This window comes from Odocoileus virginianus, chromosome 5, assembly GCF_023699985.2.
Source record: "Odocoileus virginianus isolate 20LAN1187 ecotype Illinois chromosome 5, Ovbor_1.2, whole genome shotgun sequence".
Taxonomy (NCBI): domain Eukaryota; kingdom Metazoa; phylum Chordata; class Mammalia; order Artiodactyla; family Cervidae; genus Odocoileus; species Odocoileus virginianus.
Window position 1 is genome coordinate 92,495,820 of NC_069678.1, and position 19,761 is coordinate 92,515,580.

Sequence of the window (19,761 nt, forward strand, 5' to 3'; positions counted from 1 at the left end):
ACCCCTGGCGGGTGAACTAGAATCCCACAAGATGCATGGCAAGGCATAAAAATTTTTCTTAATTTTCTTCATTAAAAATGATATGTTCCACTTGAAACACTGATTGAATAAAAGCAACAATACAGACCTGAGATAATGGTTTCCTGTTGCCACAGTTGATACCCCCAATGAACACCATGTTGGGCATGACTGGCCGAGGGTAGTCCATCACAAAGTCTCCTCTGAACAGCCACAAATGTGCAGAGCTGAAAATCTCCCCCAGCGACACGTCTCTCTGAAGAAGTTCAGAGGCCATATGTGCATAAGGAGCGAATGAAAAATGGCAAAGGTACTTCAAGCTCAGAGGATAGAGCATGTTCTTGACCCTCTGGAAGAATGTCATGTGGTCTGAATTCAACGTTAACAGCTTAGGAACATAAGAGAGAGGGTTTGGGCACACTGCACTGTCAACATCTAAGTCACAGGGAAGGAAACGCAAGAAAAACACAGCAGGAATGGACAGGTACTTAGCCAGCACTGCCCCGCAGGGATAAACAGGGTCCGTTAAAACCACATCAAAGGAACTGGCATTCAGGTCTCTGATCAGGTCCTTGTTATACAACAGTGCCTCACAAGACCTTGCAAAGACCACAGACGCATTTTTTGCAGCTTCAATATTTTTCCAAAACAGTGTTAGAAAATGCACTCTTTCAAAAAACAGATTAAATCGGCCCATCAGGAAGTAATCAAAATCATCCTGGGTGTACGGAATGGCGTAGGTTTTCTTGATGAAAAAGTCCTCTGCCTTGACGCGCACATTGACCTCCGGAGCAGCAACCACCGCTTGGTGACCTCTGGCGTGGAGCTCCCGCACGGCCTCCCGCATGCTGAGCCAGTGGCTGCCCTCCATGGGGACCACCAGCACCTTCCCAGCCTCGGCCCATCGCCCGACGCACAGACAGAGCAGGAGTCCCGCCAGCACCTGCTGCTGAAGCTGCAGTCCCAGGGCCATCTCCACACAAACCAGAGGCTACTGAGTCTCTGGTTAGGCTGTGCTGCCTATATGTGTTCCCTTATCTTTATTTTATCATCAAGTTACTTAAGCAAATTACATGTCATTGAAAGGCAGGGTGCCCTGTATACATTAATCATTATAAGTCTATGCCTTTGTTTCATCACCTCTGATTACACCTTATGGTAAAGATCCCTCCCCCTTATCTTGGAAAAACTCCTATGACTCTGCTACTTCCTCCGGGGAGCATTCTAGTTCACTCACTCGCTCTTCATCCAAGACCCAAAGCAAGGCTGTGTCGGCATAATCCCTTGGTCGCCTCCGACCTCTCTGCTAATCAAGTTCTGTTGGGCTGGACTGAACTCTAAGTGGTTACCTGTGCCCTAGCCCCCACCCAGATTCTCTGCTGATTTTGACCTTATCTGAGAACTCTTTAAACTCTTTCACCTCAATTCACTGGTGCATTTGGAGCACATCCAGGGAAATACATGATATTCCTAAAACAGCTTTCTCTCAGTAGGGAGGGGACACTGGCTGTCAATTTTCCTCCTGGTCCACCCTGGGACACCTACAGCAATGTTCGGGGGACAGTCTTTTGATTGGAGCAGATGTCAAATATAGAAACACCTGCAGAAGAATGGCTGTTGGACAATTCTGTATCTACCTCATGGAATAAGAGCTACTGTAGTCTAAAGTATCAGTGGGCAAGATAACCCTTAGCAATCACACACTAGGGTCAGAGAGAGCCAGCCCCCAATGTCGGCTCACCCTAGGACAGGAGTGAGCCCTCTCCTGGCCTCAGAGAAGGCTCTCTGAATTTCTCTCATGATGCTGATGGTGTCAATCCTTCACTACTCTGTTTAGGAACTGGGGTGTACATGAATCTGGACCCCTAGTACACCACATACTCTGTGTTCAGATTTTTCCCCAAGGTCATTTACACACCTAAGTCCTGATAAGGACAGATTCTTCAAGACTGAGGGGCTCCTGAATTTGTGGGAGCCTTCTCAGGTGGGGCCTGTGCAACAGATTGTGTCTCAGGCCCATGAGGTAGCCCTGCTACAGAGACTGATGCCCACATGCGCTCAGCAGGACACGACATCTCCGTGTCCCATCCACCCTGGGGATGATAATGGCGGGCTCCCTGCACTGCCCAATGCTCTCTCTCACTGAGCACCCTCTTCTGCATCCATCAGTTCAGTTCAGTTCAGTTGCACAGTTGTGTCTGACTCTTTGTGACCTCATGGACTGCAGCAAGCCAGGCCTCCCTGTCCATCACCAACTTCCTGAGTTTACTCAAATTCACGTCCATTGAGTCGGTGATGCCATCTAACCATCTCATCCTCTGTCGCCCCCTTCTCCTCCTGCCTTCAATCTTGCCCAGCATCAGGGTCTTTTCAAATGAGTCAGCTCTTTGCATCAGGTGGCCAAAGTATTGGAGTTTCAGCTTCAGCATCAGTCCTCCCAATGAATATTCAGGACTGGTTTTCTTTAGGATTGACTGGTTTGATCTCCTTGCATTCCAAGGGACTCTCAAGAGTCTTCTCCAATACCACAATTGAGAAGCATCAATTCTTCAGGGCTCAGCTTTCTTCATGGTACAACTCTCCAATCCATACAAGACTACTCCAAATACCAAAGTTTTGACTAGAGGGACCTTTGTTGGCAAAGTAATGTCTCTGTTTTTTAACATGCTGTCTAGGTTGATCATAGCTTTTCTTCCAAGAAGCAAGTGTCTTTTAATTTCATGACTGCAGACACCCTCTGCAGTGATTTTGGAGCCCCCAAAAATAAAGTATCTCACTGTTTCCATTGTTTCCCCATCCATTTGCCATGAAGTGATGGGGCTAGATGTCATTACTTTAGTTTTTTGAATGTTGAGTTTTAAGCTAACTTTTTCACTCTCCTCTTTCACTTTCATCAAGAGGCTCTTCAGTTCCTCTTTGTCTTTCACAAGGGTGGTATCATATGCATATCTGAGGTAATTGATATTTCTCCCAGCAATCTTGATTCTAGCTTGTGCTTCATCCAGCCCGGCATTTTCCGTGATGTACTCTGCACCTAAGTTAAATGAGCAGGGTGACAATATACAGCCTTGATACTCCTTTCCCTGTTTGGAACCAATCCGTTGTTCCATGTCCAGTTCTGACTGTTGTTTCCTGACCTGTATACAGGTTTCTCAAGAGGCAGGTCAGGAGGTCTGGTATTCCCATCTCTTGAAGAATTTTCCATAGTTTGTTGTGATTCACACAGTCAAAGTATTTGGCGTAGTCAATAAAGCAGAAGTAGATGTTTTCCTGAAACTCTCTTTCTTTTTCAATGATCCAACAGATGTTGGCTATATGATCTCTGGTTCCTCTCCTTTTTCTAAATCTAGCTTGAACATGTGGAAGTTCATGGTTCTTGTACTATTGAAGCCTGGCTTGCAGAATATTGAGCATTACTTTGCTAGCGTGTGAGATGAATGCAATCGTGTGGTAGTGTGAACATTCTTTGGCATTGCCTTTCTTTGGGACTGGAATGAAAACTGATCTTTTCCTGTCCTATGGCCACTGCAGAGTTTTCCAAATTTGCTGGCCTGTTGAGTGCAACACTTTCCCAGCATCGTCTTTTAGGATTTGAAATAGCTCAACTGGAAATCCATCATGTCCTCTAGCTTTTTTCGTAGTTATGCTTCCTAAGGCCCACTTGACTTCGAATTCCAGGATGTCTGGCTCTAGGTGAGTGATTACACCATCGTGGTTATCTGGGTGATTAAGATCTTTTTTGTATAGTTCTTCTGTATATTCTTGCCAATATCTTCTGCTTCTGTTAGGTCCATACCATTTCTGTCCCTCATTGAGCCCATCTTTGCATGAAATGTTCCCTTGGTATCTCTAATTTTCTTGAAGAGATCTTTAGTCTTTCCCATTCTATTCTTTTCCTCTATTTCTTTGCATTGATCACTGTGGAAGGCTTTCTTATCTCTCCTTGCTACTCTTTGAAACTCAGCATTCAGATGGATACATCTTTCCTTTTCACCTTTGCCTTTAGCTCCTCTTCTTTTCTCAGTCCATGGAATTCCCCAGGCCAGAGAACTGGAGTGGGGAGCCTTTCCCTGTTCCCACGGATCTTCCCAACCTTGGGATCAAACCCAGGTCTCCCACATTGCAGGTGGATTCTTTACCAGCTAAGCCACTAGAAAAGCCCAATCTAGCTCTGTACACCCGCACATTTTCCTCCAGACACCAGCTCCTGGTCAGAAGACTTCTGGTCAGCACAGCTCCATCTTGGAAAAGCTGGATCTCTTATTCCTTTCTCTGATCACAGAGAGCCCAACTTCTCTGTCCAGAATTATCTCATTTCCACTTAATTAATTTGACCTCTCTGAAACTTGTTTCCTCTGGGTGTTAGGTTTCTTGTGATCACACCTCAATCCCTTCCAAGACAAAACCACTGAGAATTATCAGGTCAATAAATACATTTGCCAGTTCTCTCATCCTTCATTTGAACACCTCAATGTAAAATCCCTGATGGATGGATTCACAGCTCAAGTTCTCTGCTCCTACTAAGCTGAAGAAAGTTACACAACAGTTACAACAGTACCTTTACAAAGGACAGTCATGGTTGAATCACACCATTTCTTGTCAACCTGCTGCTGAACATAATCTCTGCCTCTCATTCCTCTCAAAGTGAAAGGAAAGTGAAATTAGCTCAGTCATGTCCAACTCTTTGCACCCCATGGACTGTCACCTGTCAGGACTGTAGCCTGTAGCCTCTCCATGGACATCTCCAGGCCAGAATACTGAAGTGGGTAGCCGTTTCCTTCTCCAGAGGGTATTCTCAATCCAGGGATCAAACCCAAGTCTCCCTCATTGCAGGCAGATTCTTTACCATCTGATCCACCAGGGAAGCCCCAGAATACTGGAGGGGGTAGCCTATCCCTTCTCCATCAGGTCTTCCTGACCCAGGAATCAAACTGGAGTCTCCTGCTTTACAGGTAGGCTCTTTACCAGCTGAACTAACAGGGAAGCCCTCTCAAAGACCATCACAAACTTTTACTACACTACTGGAGGCATTTTAACAACTTATGTCACCAAAGACTGCTAGAAGGAATCTGAAGTTAGACTCTTTAGAAAGATCAGTAGATAAGAAAGAATCTGGAAGTAAGTTGTTTACTAAAAATATATTTCACTTGGGAATTCCCTGGTTGTCCAGTGGTTAGGACTCCAAGCGTTTACTGCCAAGGGCTTGGGTTAAATCTCTGGTGGGTGAACTAGGATCCCATAAGATGTGAAACGTGGCATAAAAATTTTTTAAATTTTTTCATTGAAAATAATGTGTTCCACTTGGAACACTGATTGAACAAGAGCAGCAATACTGACCTGAGATAATGGTTTCCTGTTGCCGCAGTTGAAACCCCCAATGAACACCATGTTGGGCATGATCGGCCGTGGATACTCCATCACAAAATCTGCTCTAAACAGCCACAGGGATGCAGAGCCAAGAATCTCCCCCAGTGACACATCTCTCTGAAGAAGCTCAGAGGCCATATGTGCGTAAGGAATGAAAGAAAAATGGCAAAGGTACTTCAGGCTCAGAGGGTAGAGCAAGTTCTTGACCCTTTGGAAGAATGTCATGTGGTCTGAATTCCTTGTTAACAACTTAGGAACATAAGAGAAAGGGTTTGGGCATGCAGTGCCCTCAATATCTAAGTCACAGGGAAGGAAACGCAAGAAAAACACAGCAGGAATGGACAGGTACTTAGCCAGCACTGCCCCACAGGGGTAAATAGGGTCCGTTAAAACCACATCAAAGGAACTGGCATTCAGGTCTCTGATCAGGTCCTTGTTATACAACAGTGCCTCACAAGACCTTTCAAAGGCCAAAGACAGATTTTTCGTAGCTGTCATAGTTTTCCAAAACAGTGTTAGAAAATGTATTCTTTCAAAAAACATATCAAAACTGCCCATCAGGAAGTAATCAAAATCATCCTGGGTGTACGGAATGGCGTAGGTTTTCGTGGTGAAAAAGTCCTCTGCCTTGATGTGAACATTGACCTCCGGAATCAGGACCACTGCCTGGTGACCTCTGGCGTGGAGCTCCCGCACGGCCTCCCGCATGCTGAGCCAGTGGCTGCCCTCCATGGGGACCACCAGCACCTTCCCAGCCTCGGCCCATCGCCCGACGCACAGACAGAGCAGGAGTCCAGCCAGCACCTGCCGCCGAAGCTGCGGTCCCAGGGCCATCTCCGCACAACCAGAAGCTACTGACTTTCTGGTGGGGCTGTGCCTCCTCTATTTGTTTCGTTTATCTTATGATCAAGTCACTTAAGCAAAATGGCATGTCATTGGAAGGCAGTGCGCCCTCAGAACATTAATCATTACAAGATAAATCTATGCCTGTGTTTCATCACCTCTGGTTTCACGCAAAGAAAGATCACTCCCCCTTTTCGTGGAAAAACTCCTCTGACCTGCTGCTTCCGCTGGGGAGCATTCGAGTTCACTCTCTTGTTCTTCATCCAAGACCCAAAACAAAGCTGTGCCTGCCCATTCCCTTGGTCACCTCCCACTTCTCTGCTCACCCTCTTCTCTGGGCCTGGACTGAACTCTGAGGAGTCACCTCTGCCCCAGTCCTCACCCAGAACCTCTGCTGCGTGTGACCTTATCTGAGAATTCTTCAAACTCTTTCTCCCTATTTATGGGTGAACTCAGAGCACATCCAGGGAGATAATAATATATGACACTGCTATGACAGCTTTCTTTTAGCGGATAGGGGATGCTCACTGTCCATTTTTTCCTGCTCAACACTGGGACACCTCTTGCAATGTTCAGGGAAGAGTCTATTGGAGCAGCTGTCAGACATCGAAATATCTGGAGGGATCCTTGGGGAAGAGAGCTGAAGAGCTGGTTAATTCTGTTTGCACCTCATGGAATAAGAATTGCTGTTATCTAAAGTGTCAGTGTGCAAGGCAGCCCTTAGTGATGACAGAGTGGAGTAAGAGAGGGCCAGCCCCCAAGGTCTACACACCGGAGGACAGGAGGGAGCCATTCCCTGGCCTCAGAGGAGGGTCTCTGAATTCCTTTTAGGCTGCTGAAGGTGCCAATCTTTCGTTACTCTATTTAGGGACTAAGGCCTTTACTTATCTGGGCCTTTATTGCATCTTAGAGTTTATGTTCAGATTTTTCTCCAAGGTCAGTTACAGACCTCAGTCTTGATATGGATGGATTCCTCTAAAGCCAGTGGGCTCCAGAGTTGGTGGGACCTTGCACAGTTGCTTGGGTCACCTGCCCGTGATGTCAGCCCTGATACAGAGACTGATGCCCACGTGTGCTCAGAGGACACTGACATTACGGAGTCCCTTCTGCACCTGGGATGCCGGAGGAGCACTCCCCGAGCCACCCAGCTCCCTCTCTCACTGAGCACCCTCTTCTGCACCCGTGGCTTTGGCCAAAAGGACATCCTGTTCTGGGCCACATGATGGCCAGGCCGACGCTTCCCTTTGGGAGAAACTCATCCCCATTAGGGATGCATGTACATTACAGATTCCCGTCCTGGGCAAACCAGCACGCACCAAGACACCTCCTGAGTCACACAGGCTGTCCTTGTGCCGGGAGCCTTTGTTTTAACCATCCTTGGAGTCTGTGGGTCCAAGGTTCTGCTGGAGCCCCAACAACAGCATCTATGCTCTCTTTTTCTGGATCTTCTTTCTATTCCAGCCCTATAACTGCATGATTTCCCTAAGGCTCAGTTTCTGTCCTCTGCTCCCGGGTTTTACCCTATCATCTGCCCCCCTCATTCACGTCTATATACAGCCATGCAGAATTTCCTGAGTCTGTAGGATCAAGGCTGCTTATGTCTACTTTCAGGGTATAAACACATTGAAGGGAAGGAAGAAAGGTGGCTGAGAAGCTGGGTATTCAGGTTTGCTGCTGCTGTTGAACCTGCTGTCAGCGTTCTTAGCAAGAGAAGCTGCTACTTGGTTTTGCTGCCACCGGTGAATCTAGAGGCGCCTTATCTGGTGGCACAAACAGCAGGTAAACTGGGTTGGATTACCTTCGCTCTGGTAAGAACTCAGTGACCCCTGTTAATTGTCCGGCTCTTAACTGCATGCCATAAAGATTACAGGACAACTTTCTGGCTTCCCTCACTCTGATCAGCTGCCCTGTGTTTGGCACTCAACCTACATGGATACTATGAACCAAGTAAGGGTACACAGTGTACTTACAGGATTGGTAAGGAGTGTGGTGTTTTCTCTACTACAGTGTGAGATATACATCTAGACTAGAATAAAATAATCGAAGATGTATACGGCCTCATGCATAGGGAGATTTAACACTCTGACGCTCTTGATTTTGCCCTCAAGTTAAGCTATAGATGTAATGGCAGACTGAGAAAAATGTCACCAGGATTTGCATTATGAACAAAAATATATATATTTTTTAATTCACCTAAAAGCATTTTTGTGGTAGCTCCAATGGTAAAGAATCTACCTGCAATGCAGGAGACCCAGGTTCCTGGGGTCAGGAAGATCCCCTGGAGAAGGGAATGGCTACCCACTCCAGGATTCTTGCCTGGGAAATCCCATGGACAGAGGAGTCTGGTGGGCTACAGTCCTTCGAGTAGACACAACTTAGACACACTTAACTCTAAACAAGAGTCAAACACAACTTAGCTCTAAACAACAAGAACAAAAAGTATTTCTAGATTCTGATAAGAGTAGCTCCTATCATATTAATACTCCCACACATATTTGCCACACAACTTTTAATCAATTTTTCAAATTAAAAGAGATAGACTTCACATATATAGTCAAGTTATTTTTGGCAAGGGTGCAAAAAATATTCAAAAGGGACAGTCTTTTCAGCAAATAGTGCCAGAAAAACTGGATGTCCAAATGTAAACAATGAATTTGGACTCTTCAATGTATGACAAAAACCACTACAATATTGTAAAGTAATTAGCCTCCAACTAATAAAAATAAATGAAAAAAAAATTGGACTCTTACAAACACCATATAAAAGTTCAACTCAAAATGACTCTAAGACATAAATGTAAGACCTAAACCTATAAACCTCTTTGAAGAAGACATAGCACAAAACTTCAGAACATTGCATTTTGCGAAGATTTCTTGAAAATTACACCAAAGCACAGTTAATGAAAAATTAACAAATCAGACTTCATGAACAAATTTTAAATGTGTGCATCAAGAGATGTTATCAACAGAGTAAAAAGGCAAACCATAGAATGGAAGAAAATATTTATATGTGATCCCTGGGTTGGGAAGATCCCTTGGAGAAGGGAAAGGCTACCCACTCCAGTATTCTGGCCTGGAGAATTCCATGGACTGTATAGTCTATGGGGTCGCAAAGAGTCGGACATGAAATATATCTGATAAGGGATTAATATGCAGAATATACAGAGAACTTCTATAACTCAACAACAAAAGACCTGATTCAAAAATGGACAAAGGACTTACACATTGGTCATATGTGCAAATGACCAATGAGCAATGAAAGATGTTCAGCATCATTAATCATTAGGGAAATGAAAGTCAAAACTTCAGCAAGATGTCAGGTTACACCTATTAGGGTAGCTATCATTAAGAAATAAAAAAAAGAAAAAAGATAACCAGCCTTGGAGAGGATGTGAAGAAACTGAACCCTTCATGTACTGTTGCTGAGAATATAAAATTGTGTAGTTGCTGCGGAAAACAGGATGGAAGTTCCTCAAAAAACTAAAAAAAAAAAAAAAAAAAGCAGATGATCCAACCATTGCACTTGTGGGTATATACCCAAAAGCATTGAAAGCAGAGTCTCAAAGACATATTTGTACACCCATGTTCATAGCAAAATTATTCACAATACCCAGAAGATGAAAGCAACACATGTTCACTGGCAGATGAACAGATAAGCAAACTGTGGTCTGTCTATACAACAGATTATTATTCAGTCTTAAAAAGAAAGGAAATTTGAACAACATATACACAACACGAATAAACCTAGAAGCCAGCCTGCTAAGTGAAATACTAAGTATCGAAAAGAAAAATACTGTACGATTCCACTAACATGAGGAACCTAGAGTACTCAAATTCATAGAGACAGAAAGTAAAATGGTGGTTCCCAAGAACTACAGACTGGGGGAAATGGGGAGATATTTAAGGGGTACAGAGTTTCAGTTTTTCATAATGAAGCATTCTGGAGATTGGCTGCACAGTAATGTGAGTATAATTAACACTATTAAACTGTACACGTACAATGGTCAAGATAGTAAATCATGCTGAGGTATTGTGCCACAATTAAATATTTTGGAAAGGCAAACTTTATTACTAAAACACAACAGTCAAAACTTTGTGTGCCAATCTAGCATATTTTTAAAGTAAAAACTATTAAAACTTCTAAACGTAAATTGAGAAAATTCAGTTAAATTAAGAAATATTTTAAGACATCATTTTCAGAATTAGGGATGTTGGGTTTTCTAACAAAAAATAAAAATATACATCTTTTGCTTTATCTATGTGATGTTTACAAATATTGATCATATGCTATTATGGTAGCCACTAGCTACATGTGACTATTGAGCACTTGAAATATGTAGAGTCTAAATTGATATGTCTGTAAGTTAAACTATATACCAGATTTTGAAGACTTAGTATGAAATTTTAAAATGTGAAGTATGTCATTAATTAATTTACACTGAGAAAGTGGCCAAGATATCAGACTGGGGAGACCTTGAGATCATTTCCTCCCTCAGGCATACCAATATTACAATTTACAGAATAAACATTGATGAGAAAGACCTGAAGACTAGCTGAAACAATCTTTCACAACTAAATGTGTAAAGACGGAATGACAACAAGATGTGTAGGAGAGGTAGAGACATGGTGTAAGCAAGACCTATACCCCTGGGCAAACAGTCCACAAATGTGGGATAATTACAACTGCAGATCTTCTCCCTAAGAAGTGAGGGATATGACCCCACATTGGGGTCCCAGCCTGGGGGTCCAGAACCAGGAAGAGGAGCTTCCAGAAAGTTGGGTTTGGAAGGTCAGCGGGGCTTCCTTTCAGGAGAGCCAGAAGCCATAGGACATAGAGACTCCACTCTCAAATGCATGTATGCTTAGTCACTTCAGTCATGTCCAATTCTCTGCAACCCCATGGACCATGGCCAGCCAGGCTCCTCTGTCCATGGGACTCTCCAGGCAAGAACACTGGAGTGGGTTGCTGTTTCCTTTTCCAGTGATAAAGTATGAAGTGAGTGAAGAGAGTGAAGTTGCTCAGTTGTGTCCGACTCTTTGTGATCACATGGACTGCAGGCTACCAGGCTTCTCCGTCCATGGGACTCTCCAGGCAAGAGTACTGGAGTGGGTTGCCATTTCCTTCTCCACTACTCTCAAAGGGTGCACACAAAATCTCACATACTTTAGGATGTAGGGAAGAAGAAGTAACCTAAAAGGAACCTGGGTCAGACCCACCTGCTGATATTGAAGAACCTCCCAGAAAGTCAAAAGACAGAGATCATCCTGGGATATAGACATGAGCAGCAGCAATTTTGGAGAGTTTCATTCTACCACAATGATACTGTGCCAGCAAGTGCTATTTGGATCATCCCTCTACCTTATTAACATCGGGACACAGCCTCACCCATTAGTTTGTCAGCACTAGTACTAGTATACTCCAAGTCAAGTAGCTAGTTGAGTGGAGACACAGAGTTATTCACTAGTAAGCCAGCTGCATTAACCCTCTGAGAACAGGCCACCTGGGACCTGGCCCAATCCCTAGAAGGTGCACCAGAGTGCCAAGGACCTGGACTCACCTACCGGTGCACCAGCACGAGCCCAGGACACCCCTAGACCTCACCCCACCCTCCAGCAGACTGACACCAGCTCCAGGAAACTTGGGCTCTACAGACAGGGGCTCCAGGACCCAGATTAACCTACCAGTGGGCCACCATTAGATATATATGTAGACGTATGTGGCCCCAACGCAGGAGCAGTTAAATACAAATAGCAAGTATTAGCAGACATAAAAAGACAAGTTGACAGTAAACAACAATATTGCTGCTGCTGCTGCTAAGTTGCTTCAGTCGGGTCCAACTCTGTGCGACCCCATGGACGGTAGCCCACCAGGCTCCCCTGTCCCTGGGATTCTCCAGGCAAGAACACTGGAGTGGGTTGCCATTTCCTTCTCCGAAACAACAATATTAGGATTATTTAAAATCCCACATACATCAATGGACACATCATTCAGACAGAAAACCAATAAGGAAACACTGGTCCTAAACAACACATTAGACCAGTTAGGCTTAATAGATATACATACAACATTTCATCCAAAAGCAGCAAAATACACATTCTTTTCAAGTGTACATGGTGTATCTGTCTTGATAAATCACGTGTGGTCACAAATCAAGTGTTACCAAACTGAAGAATACTGAAATCATATCAAACATCTTTTCCAACCATGATGTTATGAAACCAAAACTCAACTACAAAAAAACCTGCAAAAACACATGGAGACAAAACAGTGTGTTACAATCAATGGGTCACTGAAGAAATTAAAGAAGAAATTAAACAAATACCTCAAGACAAATAAAAATGAAAACATGATAGTCCAAAATCTATGGGAAACAGTAAAAGTAGTTCTAAAATTAGGAAAGTTTTTAGCCATACAAGCATAGCTCATGAAATAAGAAAAACCTGAAATAACCTAAACCTACACCCAAAGTAACTAAAATGAATAACCAAAACTCAGAGGTAATACAAAGAAAAAAATCATAAAGCTTAAGCCAGAAATGTAAAAGATCAATGAAATAAAGAACTGATTCTTTGAAAAAATAAAGTTGATAACTTTCAGTCAGAGTCATCAAGAAGAAAGAAAGTCCAGGTAAATAAAAGCCAAAATGAGAAAAGTGAAGTCACAATAAACACAGAAAACATATAAAGGATCATAAGAGATTACTGTGAACAGTTATGTGCCAATAAAATGAACAATTAGAAGACATGGACAGATTCTTAGAAATGGACCGCATCCCAAGACTGAACCAGGAAGAAATAGAAAATATTAACAAACCAATTACTAGTAATGAAATTGAATCAGCAATCAAAAGATCTCCCACAATTGAAGAATACAAAAGCTACAAGAGACCTAAAGTCACGGAAGTTAATATAAATTAAGTACATGAAACACAAGTCAGCAAAAAAAAAAAAAAACAACAAACGGCTAACTCAGTGGATTAAGAAACAAATCCTGCCCCCAAGAGTCCTATTTCAATTAAACCCAAATATCCAGGGTTAACATGAGAAGACTGTGAAACTGTGAGGAAAGTCGTAGTTTCCACCAAGGAAACTTGGGGTGGAGTGGTCAGGGCTGGGGCAGATTTGGTGATGTGGTCAAATCTTTCCACTTTGAGACTCGGTTCTCAGCATCACTGCCCCCACCTTCACTGCATTCATAGGCTCAGTTTACCTCCTTCCAGCCCCCACCACTACCCTTCGATGACCTCGGTGTCCCACCTTGAAGACCTACATGACACTCAATCCAGCCCCGTACATCACCACATTTTACTCCAGACACCAAGTCCTGGTCAGAAGACTTCTGGTCAGCATAGCTTCATCTCTGAGAAGTTGGGCTCAATTATTCCTTTCTCTGATCACGGAGACCCCGACTTCTCTCTCCGGTATTATCTCACTTCCACTTACTCTACCTCTCTGAAATTTCAGATTCCTTTTGGTGTTTAAGTCTCCTGCAACCACAATCCTTTCCAAGACAAAACCACTATCAGTTCAACAAATGCCATCTGCTATTCTTTCCTCCTTCTATTGAACACCCTCAGGCAAAAACTCCTGATGGATGGATTCTCAGCTCAACAAACAAGCTCCTACTCAGCTGGAGAAAATCAGACAATGGTTACAACAGTGCCTTCACAAAAGGGCAATCACAGTTGAATAACAAATACCATCACTTATCAGTCCTATTACAGACCCTCATCTCTGACTGTCACTCCTCTCAAAGACCATCACAACCTTTACCACACTACTGCAGGCACTTTAACAATTCACCACAACAGAGACTGTGAAAGAGAATGAGAGGTAGGAACTTTTAGAAAGATCAATATATATTAAGCACCTGGAAGTAAGATATTTATAAAAACTATGTTTCACTTGGGAACTCCCAGGCAAGCCAGTGGTTAGGACTCAAGCCATCGTTGCCAAGGGCCCAGGTTCAAATCCTGGTTGAGGAACTAGGATCCCACAAGCACTGCAGCATGGCAAGAATAATAATAATAATAATTAAAAAACATGTGTTCCACTTAGAACACTGATTAAATAAAAAGCAGCAATACAGATCTGAGATTATGGTTTCCTGTTGGCACAGTTGACACCCCCAATGAACACCATGTTGAGCATGATTGGCCGGGGGCAGTCCATCACAAAGGCTCCTCTGAACAGCCACACAGATCCAGAGCCAAGAATCTCCCCCACTGACACTTCTCTCTGCAGAAGCTCAGAGGCCATACGTGCATAAGGAGTGAAAGTAACTTGGCAAATGTACTTCAGGCTCAGAGGATAGAGCATGCTCTTGACCCTTTGGAAGAATGTCATGTGGTCTGAATTCACTATTAACAACTTAGGAACAGAAGAGAAAATGTTTGGGCATGCATGCCCTCAAAATCTAAGTCACACAGAGGGAACACAATAAATAAATAAATACAGCAGAAATCAACAGGTACTTAGCCAGCCCCTGTGGGGAAGACAGCAAATCAACCAGGATGGCACGTTCAGGAAGGACTGATGCTGAAGGTGAAACTCCAGTACTTTGGCCACCTGATGCAGAGGTGACTCACTGGAAAAGACCCTGATGCTGGGCAAGATCGAGGCCAAGAGGTTCTAGAAGGGGGTGACTGAGGATGAGATGGTTGGATGGCATCACCAACCTGATGGACACGAGTTTGAGTAAGCTCCGGGAGTTGATGATGGACAGGGAGGCCTGGTGTGCTGCAGTCCCTGGGGTCGCAGAGTTGGACACGACTGAGCAAGTGAACTGAACGGAACAGCTGAGCGCGTTGTCTAGCGCTGCGCATGCGCCTGAGGAGGTGCTTGCTTGGTCCCGGGCTACTTCGTGCTGCGTGCCTGGCTGAGCTCCGCCTAAAGAGCTGCGGCATTCCTACTACCTCATGGCTGTGTCTGTCGGGTCAGCCACGAGAGGAGGGAATATAGCGTGTCTGCTGCTATGGCTGCGGTGCCAACCAGGAGAGAAGAAATGCGTCTGCAGTTTCCACGGCTCCTTGAGTCTTGTTCTAGCCTCTTAGCTTGCGCCTTGCCTACCACAGGTTCAACAAACAGTGCGCAAGTGAGATACAGCGAAACAGTTGTTGCTGCGAACTGGATCGGCAAGACAGCCCCCCCCCCCCCCCGGAGGTACATAGGGTCCCTTAAAACTGCATCAAAGGGACTGGCATTCAAGTGCCTGATCAGGTCCTTGGAATAAAACAATCCCTCAAAAGACCTTACAGAGAGCAAACAAACAGTCGTTACGGACACCATAGCTCCCAGAAACAGTGCTAGCAAACATCCTCTTTCAAAAAGCAGATGAACATGACCCCTCATGAGAGAATCATATTCTTCCTGGGTGTCAGGAACCGCATAGATTTTCGTGGTGAGAAAGCGCTCTGCCTGGGTGTGTGTATTCACCTGCAGAGGAACAACCACTGCTCGGTGGCCTTGGGCCTGGAGCTCTTTAATGGCCTCCCGCATGCTGAGCGAGTGGCTGCCCTCCATGGGGACCACCAGCATGTTCCCAGACTCAGTCCATCGCCTGATGCGCAGACAGAGCAGGAGTCCAGCCAGCACCTGCCGCCAAAGCTGCAGTCCCAGGGCCATCTCCACACAAACCAGAAGCTACTGAGTCTCCGGTTGAGCTATGCCACCTGTATTTATTCCCTTTATCTTACCAAGTCACTTAAGCAAAATGGCATGGCATTGGAAGGCAGTTTGCCATCCATACATTAATCATTACAGGATAAGTCTCTGATCACAGAAAGTCTGACTTCCATCTCCAGTTTTGTCTCACCACTTAATTTATTCAACCTCTCTGAAACTTCTGCCTCCTTTGGGGTTGAGGTGTCCACTGACCATTCCTAATACCTTTCCAAGACAAACCCTGACAAACTATCAGGGTGATAAATGTAGTTTGCCATTTTTTTCCTCATCCAACTGAACACCCACAAGCAAAAAACCCATGATAGATGGATTCACAGCTCAAGTTCTTGGCTCCTACTAGATTGAGAAAACTGCACGACCATCACAACAGAGACTGTACGAAAGGTCGATCACGGTGGAACCACCCCATTCCTTGTCAGACCTAATATGGACCTTCACCCCTACCTCTCATTCATCTCAAAGTCCATCACAAACTTACAGTTCACTCCTGGAGCACTTTAACAATGCATCACACTAAAGAGTGTGCAAAGGAGAATGAGAGGTAGAAATCTTTAGAAAGATCAGTAGATAAGTAAGCATGTGGATATAGGTTGTCTTCTAAAAATATGTTCCACTTGGGAATTCCCTGTCAGTCTAGTGGTTGGAACCCACCATTTCACTGCAAGGGCCTGAGGTTGCAGTGGGTGAAAACATTTTTTAATTTTTTTTAATTAAAAGAATGTATTCTACTGGGAACACTGAACAAAAGCAGCAGTACACACCTGAGATAAAGGTTTCCTGTTGGCACAGTTGATACCCCCAATGAACACCATGTTGGGCATGATTGGCCGTGGGTACTCCACCACAAAGTCTACTTTGAAAAGCCACATGGATCCAGAGGCAAGAATCTCCCCCAGTGACACCTCTCTCTGAAGAAGCTCAGAGGCCATACGTGCATAAGGAGTGAAAGGACCCTGGCAAATGTACTTCAGGCTCAGAGGGTAGAGCATGTTCTTCACCCTTTGGAAGAATGTCATGTGGTCCGGGTTTGTTGTTAAAAACCGAGGAACATATGAGAAAGGGTTTGGGCATGCAGTGCCCTCAGCATCTAAGTCACATGGAATGTGCCGCAAAAAAAACACAGCAGGAATGGACAGGTACTTAGCCAGCACTGCCCCACAGAGGTAAATGGGGTCCGTTAAAACCACATCGAAGGCACTGGCATTCAGGTGTCTGATCAAGTCCTTGTTATACAACAGCCCCTCACAAGACCTTTCAAAGAACAAAGACGCCTTTTTCAAAAATGCCATAGTTTTCAAAAACATCGTTACCCAATGTACTCTTTCAAAAAGCACTGGTACACGATTCTTCATGATGGAATCAAATGTGTGCTGTGTGTCGGCAGTGGCATAGGTTTTCATGGTGAAAAAGTCTTCTGCCTTGATGTGCACATTGACCTCCGGAGCAACGACCATCGCTTGGTGACCTCTGGCGTGGAGCTCCCGCACGGCCTCCCGCATGCTGAGCCAGTGGCTGCCCTCCATGGGGACCACCAGCACCTTCCCAGCCTCGGCCCATCGCCCGACGCACAGACAGAGCAGGAGTCCAGCCAGCACCTGCTGCTGAAGCTGCAGTCCCAGGGCCATCTCCACACAAACAAGAAGCTACTGAATCTCCGGTTGAGCTATGCCACCTGTATTTATTCCCTTTGTCTTACCAAGTCACTTAAGCAAAATGGCATGGCATTGGAAGGCAGTTTGCCATCCATACATTAATCATTACAGGATAAGTCCATGCCTGGGTTTCATCACCTCTGATTTCACCCCGGGAAAGTCCCTTCCTCCCTTATCTTGGAAAATCTCTGACTCTGCTGCTCCCAGTAGGGAACATTCTAGGTCACTGAAATGTTTGTCCATCCAATTCCCAAAATATTTGTCATCCACCCAAAGGCTGCATGGGTACATTCCCTTTGATCACCTTCTGCCTCTCTGCTAATCACACTCTACAGGGCTGGACTGAAGTCTCAGAAGTCACCTCTGTCCCAGTCCCCACCCAGAACCTCTGGTGCATGTGACCTTATCTGAGAACTCTTTAAACTCTTTCCCCTGATTGATGAGTGAACAAGGAGCACTTCCTTGTTCACTTCCAGGGAAACATATAACATCGCTGAGACAGCTTTCTCACTGCAGGAGGGAACCTGGTGGTCTTTTTGTTCCTCTTCCACACTGAGACACTTCTTTCACTGTTCAAGGGGAGAGTCTTTTGGAGGAGCAGTCATATATGGAAATATCTGATGGAATTCCTGATGAAGACAACAGAAGTGATGTTTGAAACACCTGTATGTATCAACTTCCTGGAATAAGAGTTGCTATTATCTAAAGCATCAATGGGCAAGGCAACACTTAGCAATGACACAGTGGGGTCAGAGAGCAGCAGTCCCGAAGATCTGCACACCCTGGACATAGGGAGCTGTCCCCTTGTCCCCAGCCAGTCTCTCTGAATCCTCTTCTGATGCTGAAGGTGTCAGTCTTCTGCTACTCTGTTTAGGGACTGGGGTTTACCTGAATCTGGGCTTTTATTATAGTTTATGTTCAGATCTTTCTCCAAGGTCAGTTACAGTGTTGAGTTCTGATAAGGATAGATCCTCCAAAACAGAGGGGCTCCTGAATTTGTGGGACCCTTCTGAGGTGGGGCCTGTGCAACTGCTTGCATCTCGGGCCCATGACGTGGCCCTGCTACAGAGATTGATGCTCATATGTGCTCAGCAGGATATGACATCTCCAAGTCCCATCTGCCCTGGGGATGGTGTGGGAGGACTTCTTGGGCTGCCCAGCCCCAGACCAGCAAAAATGTGATCAGCTGCCCTGTGTTTGCCATTCAAAGTAACACATATACTAAGCCAACTAAGGCTACACAGTGCACTTGGGGGATTGGAAACTGATGGTATTTTCTCTGGTCCAGTTAGACCTTTAAATCTACACTAGAATAAAATAAATGAAGAGGCATACAACATCATGCCTTGGAAGAATGAACACTCTAACTCTTGATTTTGCACCCAGTTAAGGTATAGATATAATGGTAGGCCAAGTCAAATCTCATTGAGATTTGTAATATGACCGGAAAAATTCACCTAGAAATTTCTGGTTTCTGACAGGAGTGACTCCTATCAGATCAATGCTCTCAAACAACTTTTAAATACATTTTTCAAGTAAAAGAGATAGACTTCACACATATGGTCAAGTTATTTTGGGCAAGGCTGCACAATATTCAATAGGGACGGTCTTTTCAACAAATGGTGCTGGGGAAACTGGGTGTCTGAATGTAAGCAATGAAATTGGACTCTTACTAATGCCATATATTATTTTATATTTGTTTAATTGCTAATTCGTGTCGGGCTCTTTTGCAACCCCACCAGGCTCTTCTGTCCATGGAATTTCCTAGGGACGAATACTGGAGTGGGTTGCCATTTCCTTCTCCAGGGATCTTCCCGACCCAGGGATTGAACCTGTGTCTGCTGCATTGACAGGCACATCCTCTACCATTGAGCCACCAGGGAAGCCCAATGCCATATAAAAGTTCAACTCAAAATCAAAGACCTAAATGTAAGACTAAAGCTATAAAACTCTTCAAGCTAGACATATGAGAAAACTACACAACATTGTCTTTGGCAAAGATTATTTGAAATTACACCAAAGAATAGCTAATAAAAAATTAAAGATTGGACTTCATTAAAAAATTGTAAATGTGTGCATCAAACGATATTAACAACAGAGTAAAAACACGGAGTTGCTAGGATACATTCAAACTTAAGATACAGATATATAAGTATTTATGTATGAACTTCATATTGCGTTAGTTGCTCAGTCATGTC

The 19,761-nt window shown here is 44.4% G+C and overlaps 1 protein-coding gene and 1 pseudogene across 5 annotated transcripts in view; both read right to left on the bottom strand.

Moving 5' to 3' along the window:
* The window catches only part of LOC110149846 (UDP-glucuronosyltransferase 1A1-like), a 120,328-nt gene that overhangs the window by 46,452 nt on the left and 54,115 nt on the right, over window positions 1–19,761 (bottom strand). The window contains exons 1-2 of one of the 5 annotated variants that reach the window (XM_070468428.1): window positions 5,356–6,238; window positions 128–274 (exon numbers count right to left, since the gene is read on the bottom strand). The exons of 2 other annotated variants lie outside the window; for them this stretch is intronic. In XM_070468428.1, the coding sequence (XP_070324529.1) occupies window positions 128–274; window positions 5,356–6,219 (1,011 nt within the window). In that variant the 5' untranslated portion in view covers window positions 6,220–6,238. Of the gene's footprint in view, window positions 1–127; window positions 275–5,355; window positions 6,239–16,672; window positions 17,552–19,761 lie in introns of those variants that run through there. 2 more of the 5 variants (XM_020912572.2, XM_020912573.2) reach the window with 2 other exon arrangements.
* On the bottom strand, window positions 13,850–15,851 carry LOC110149851 (UDP-glucuronosyltransferase 1A3-like; annotated as a pseudogene).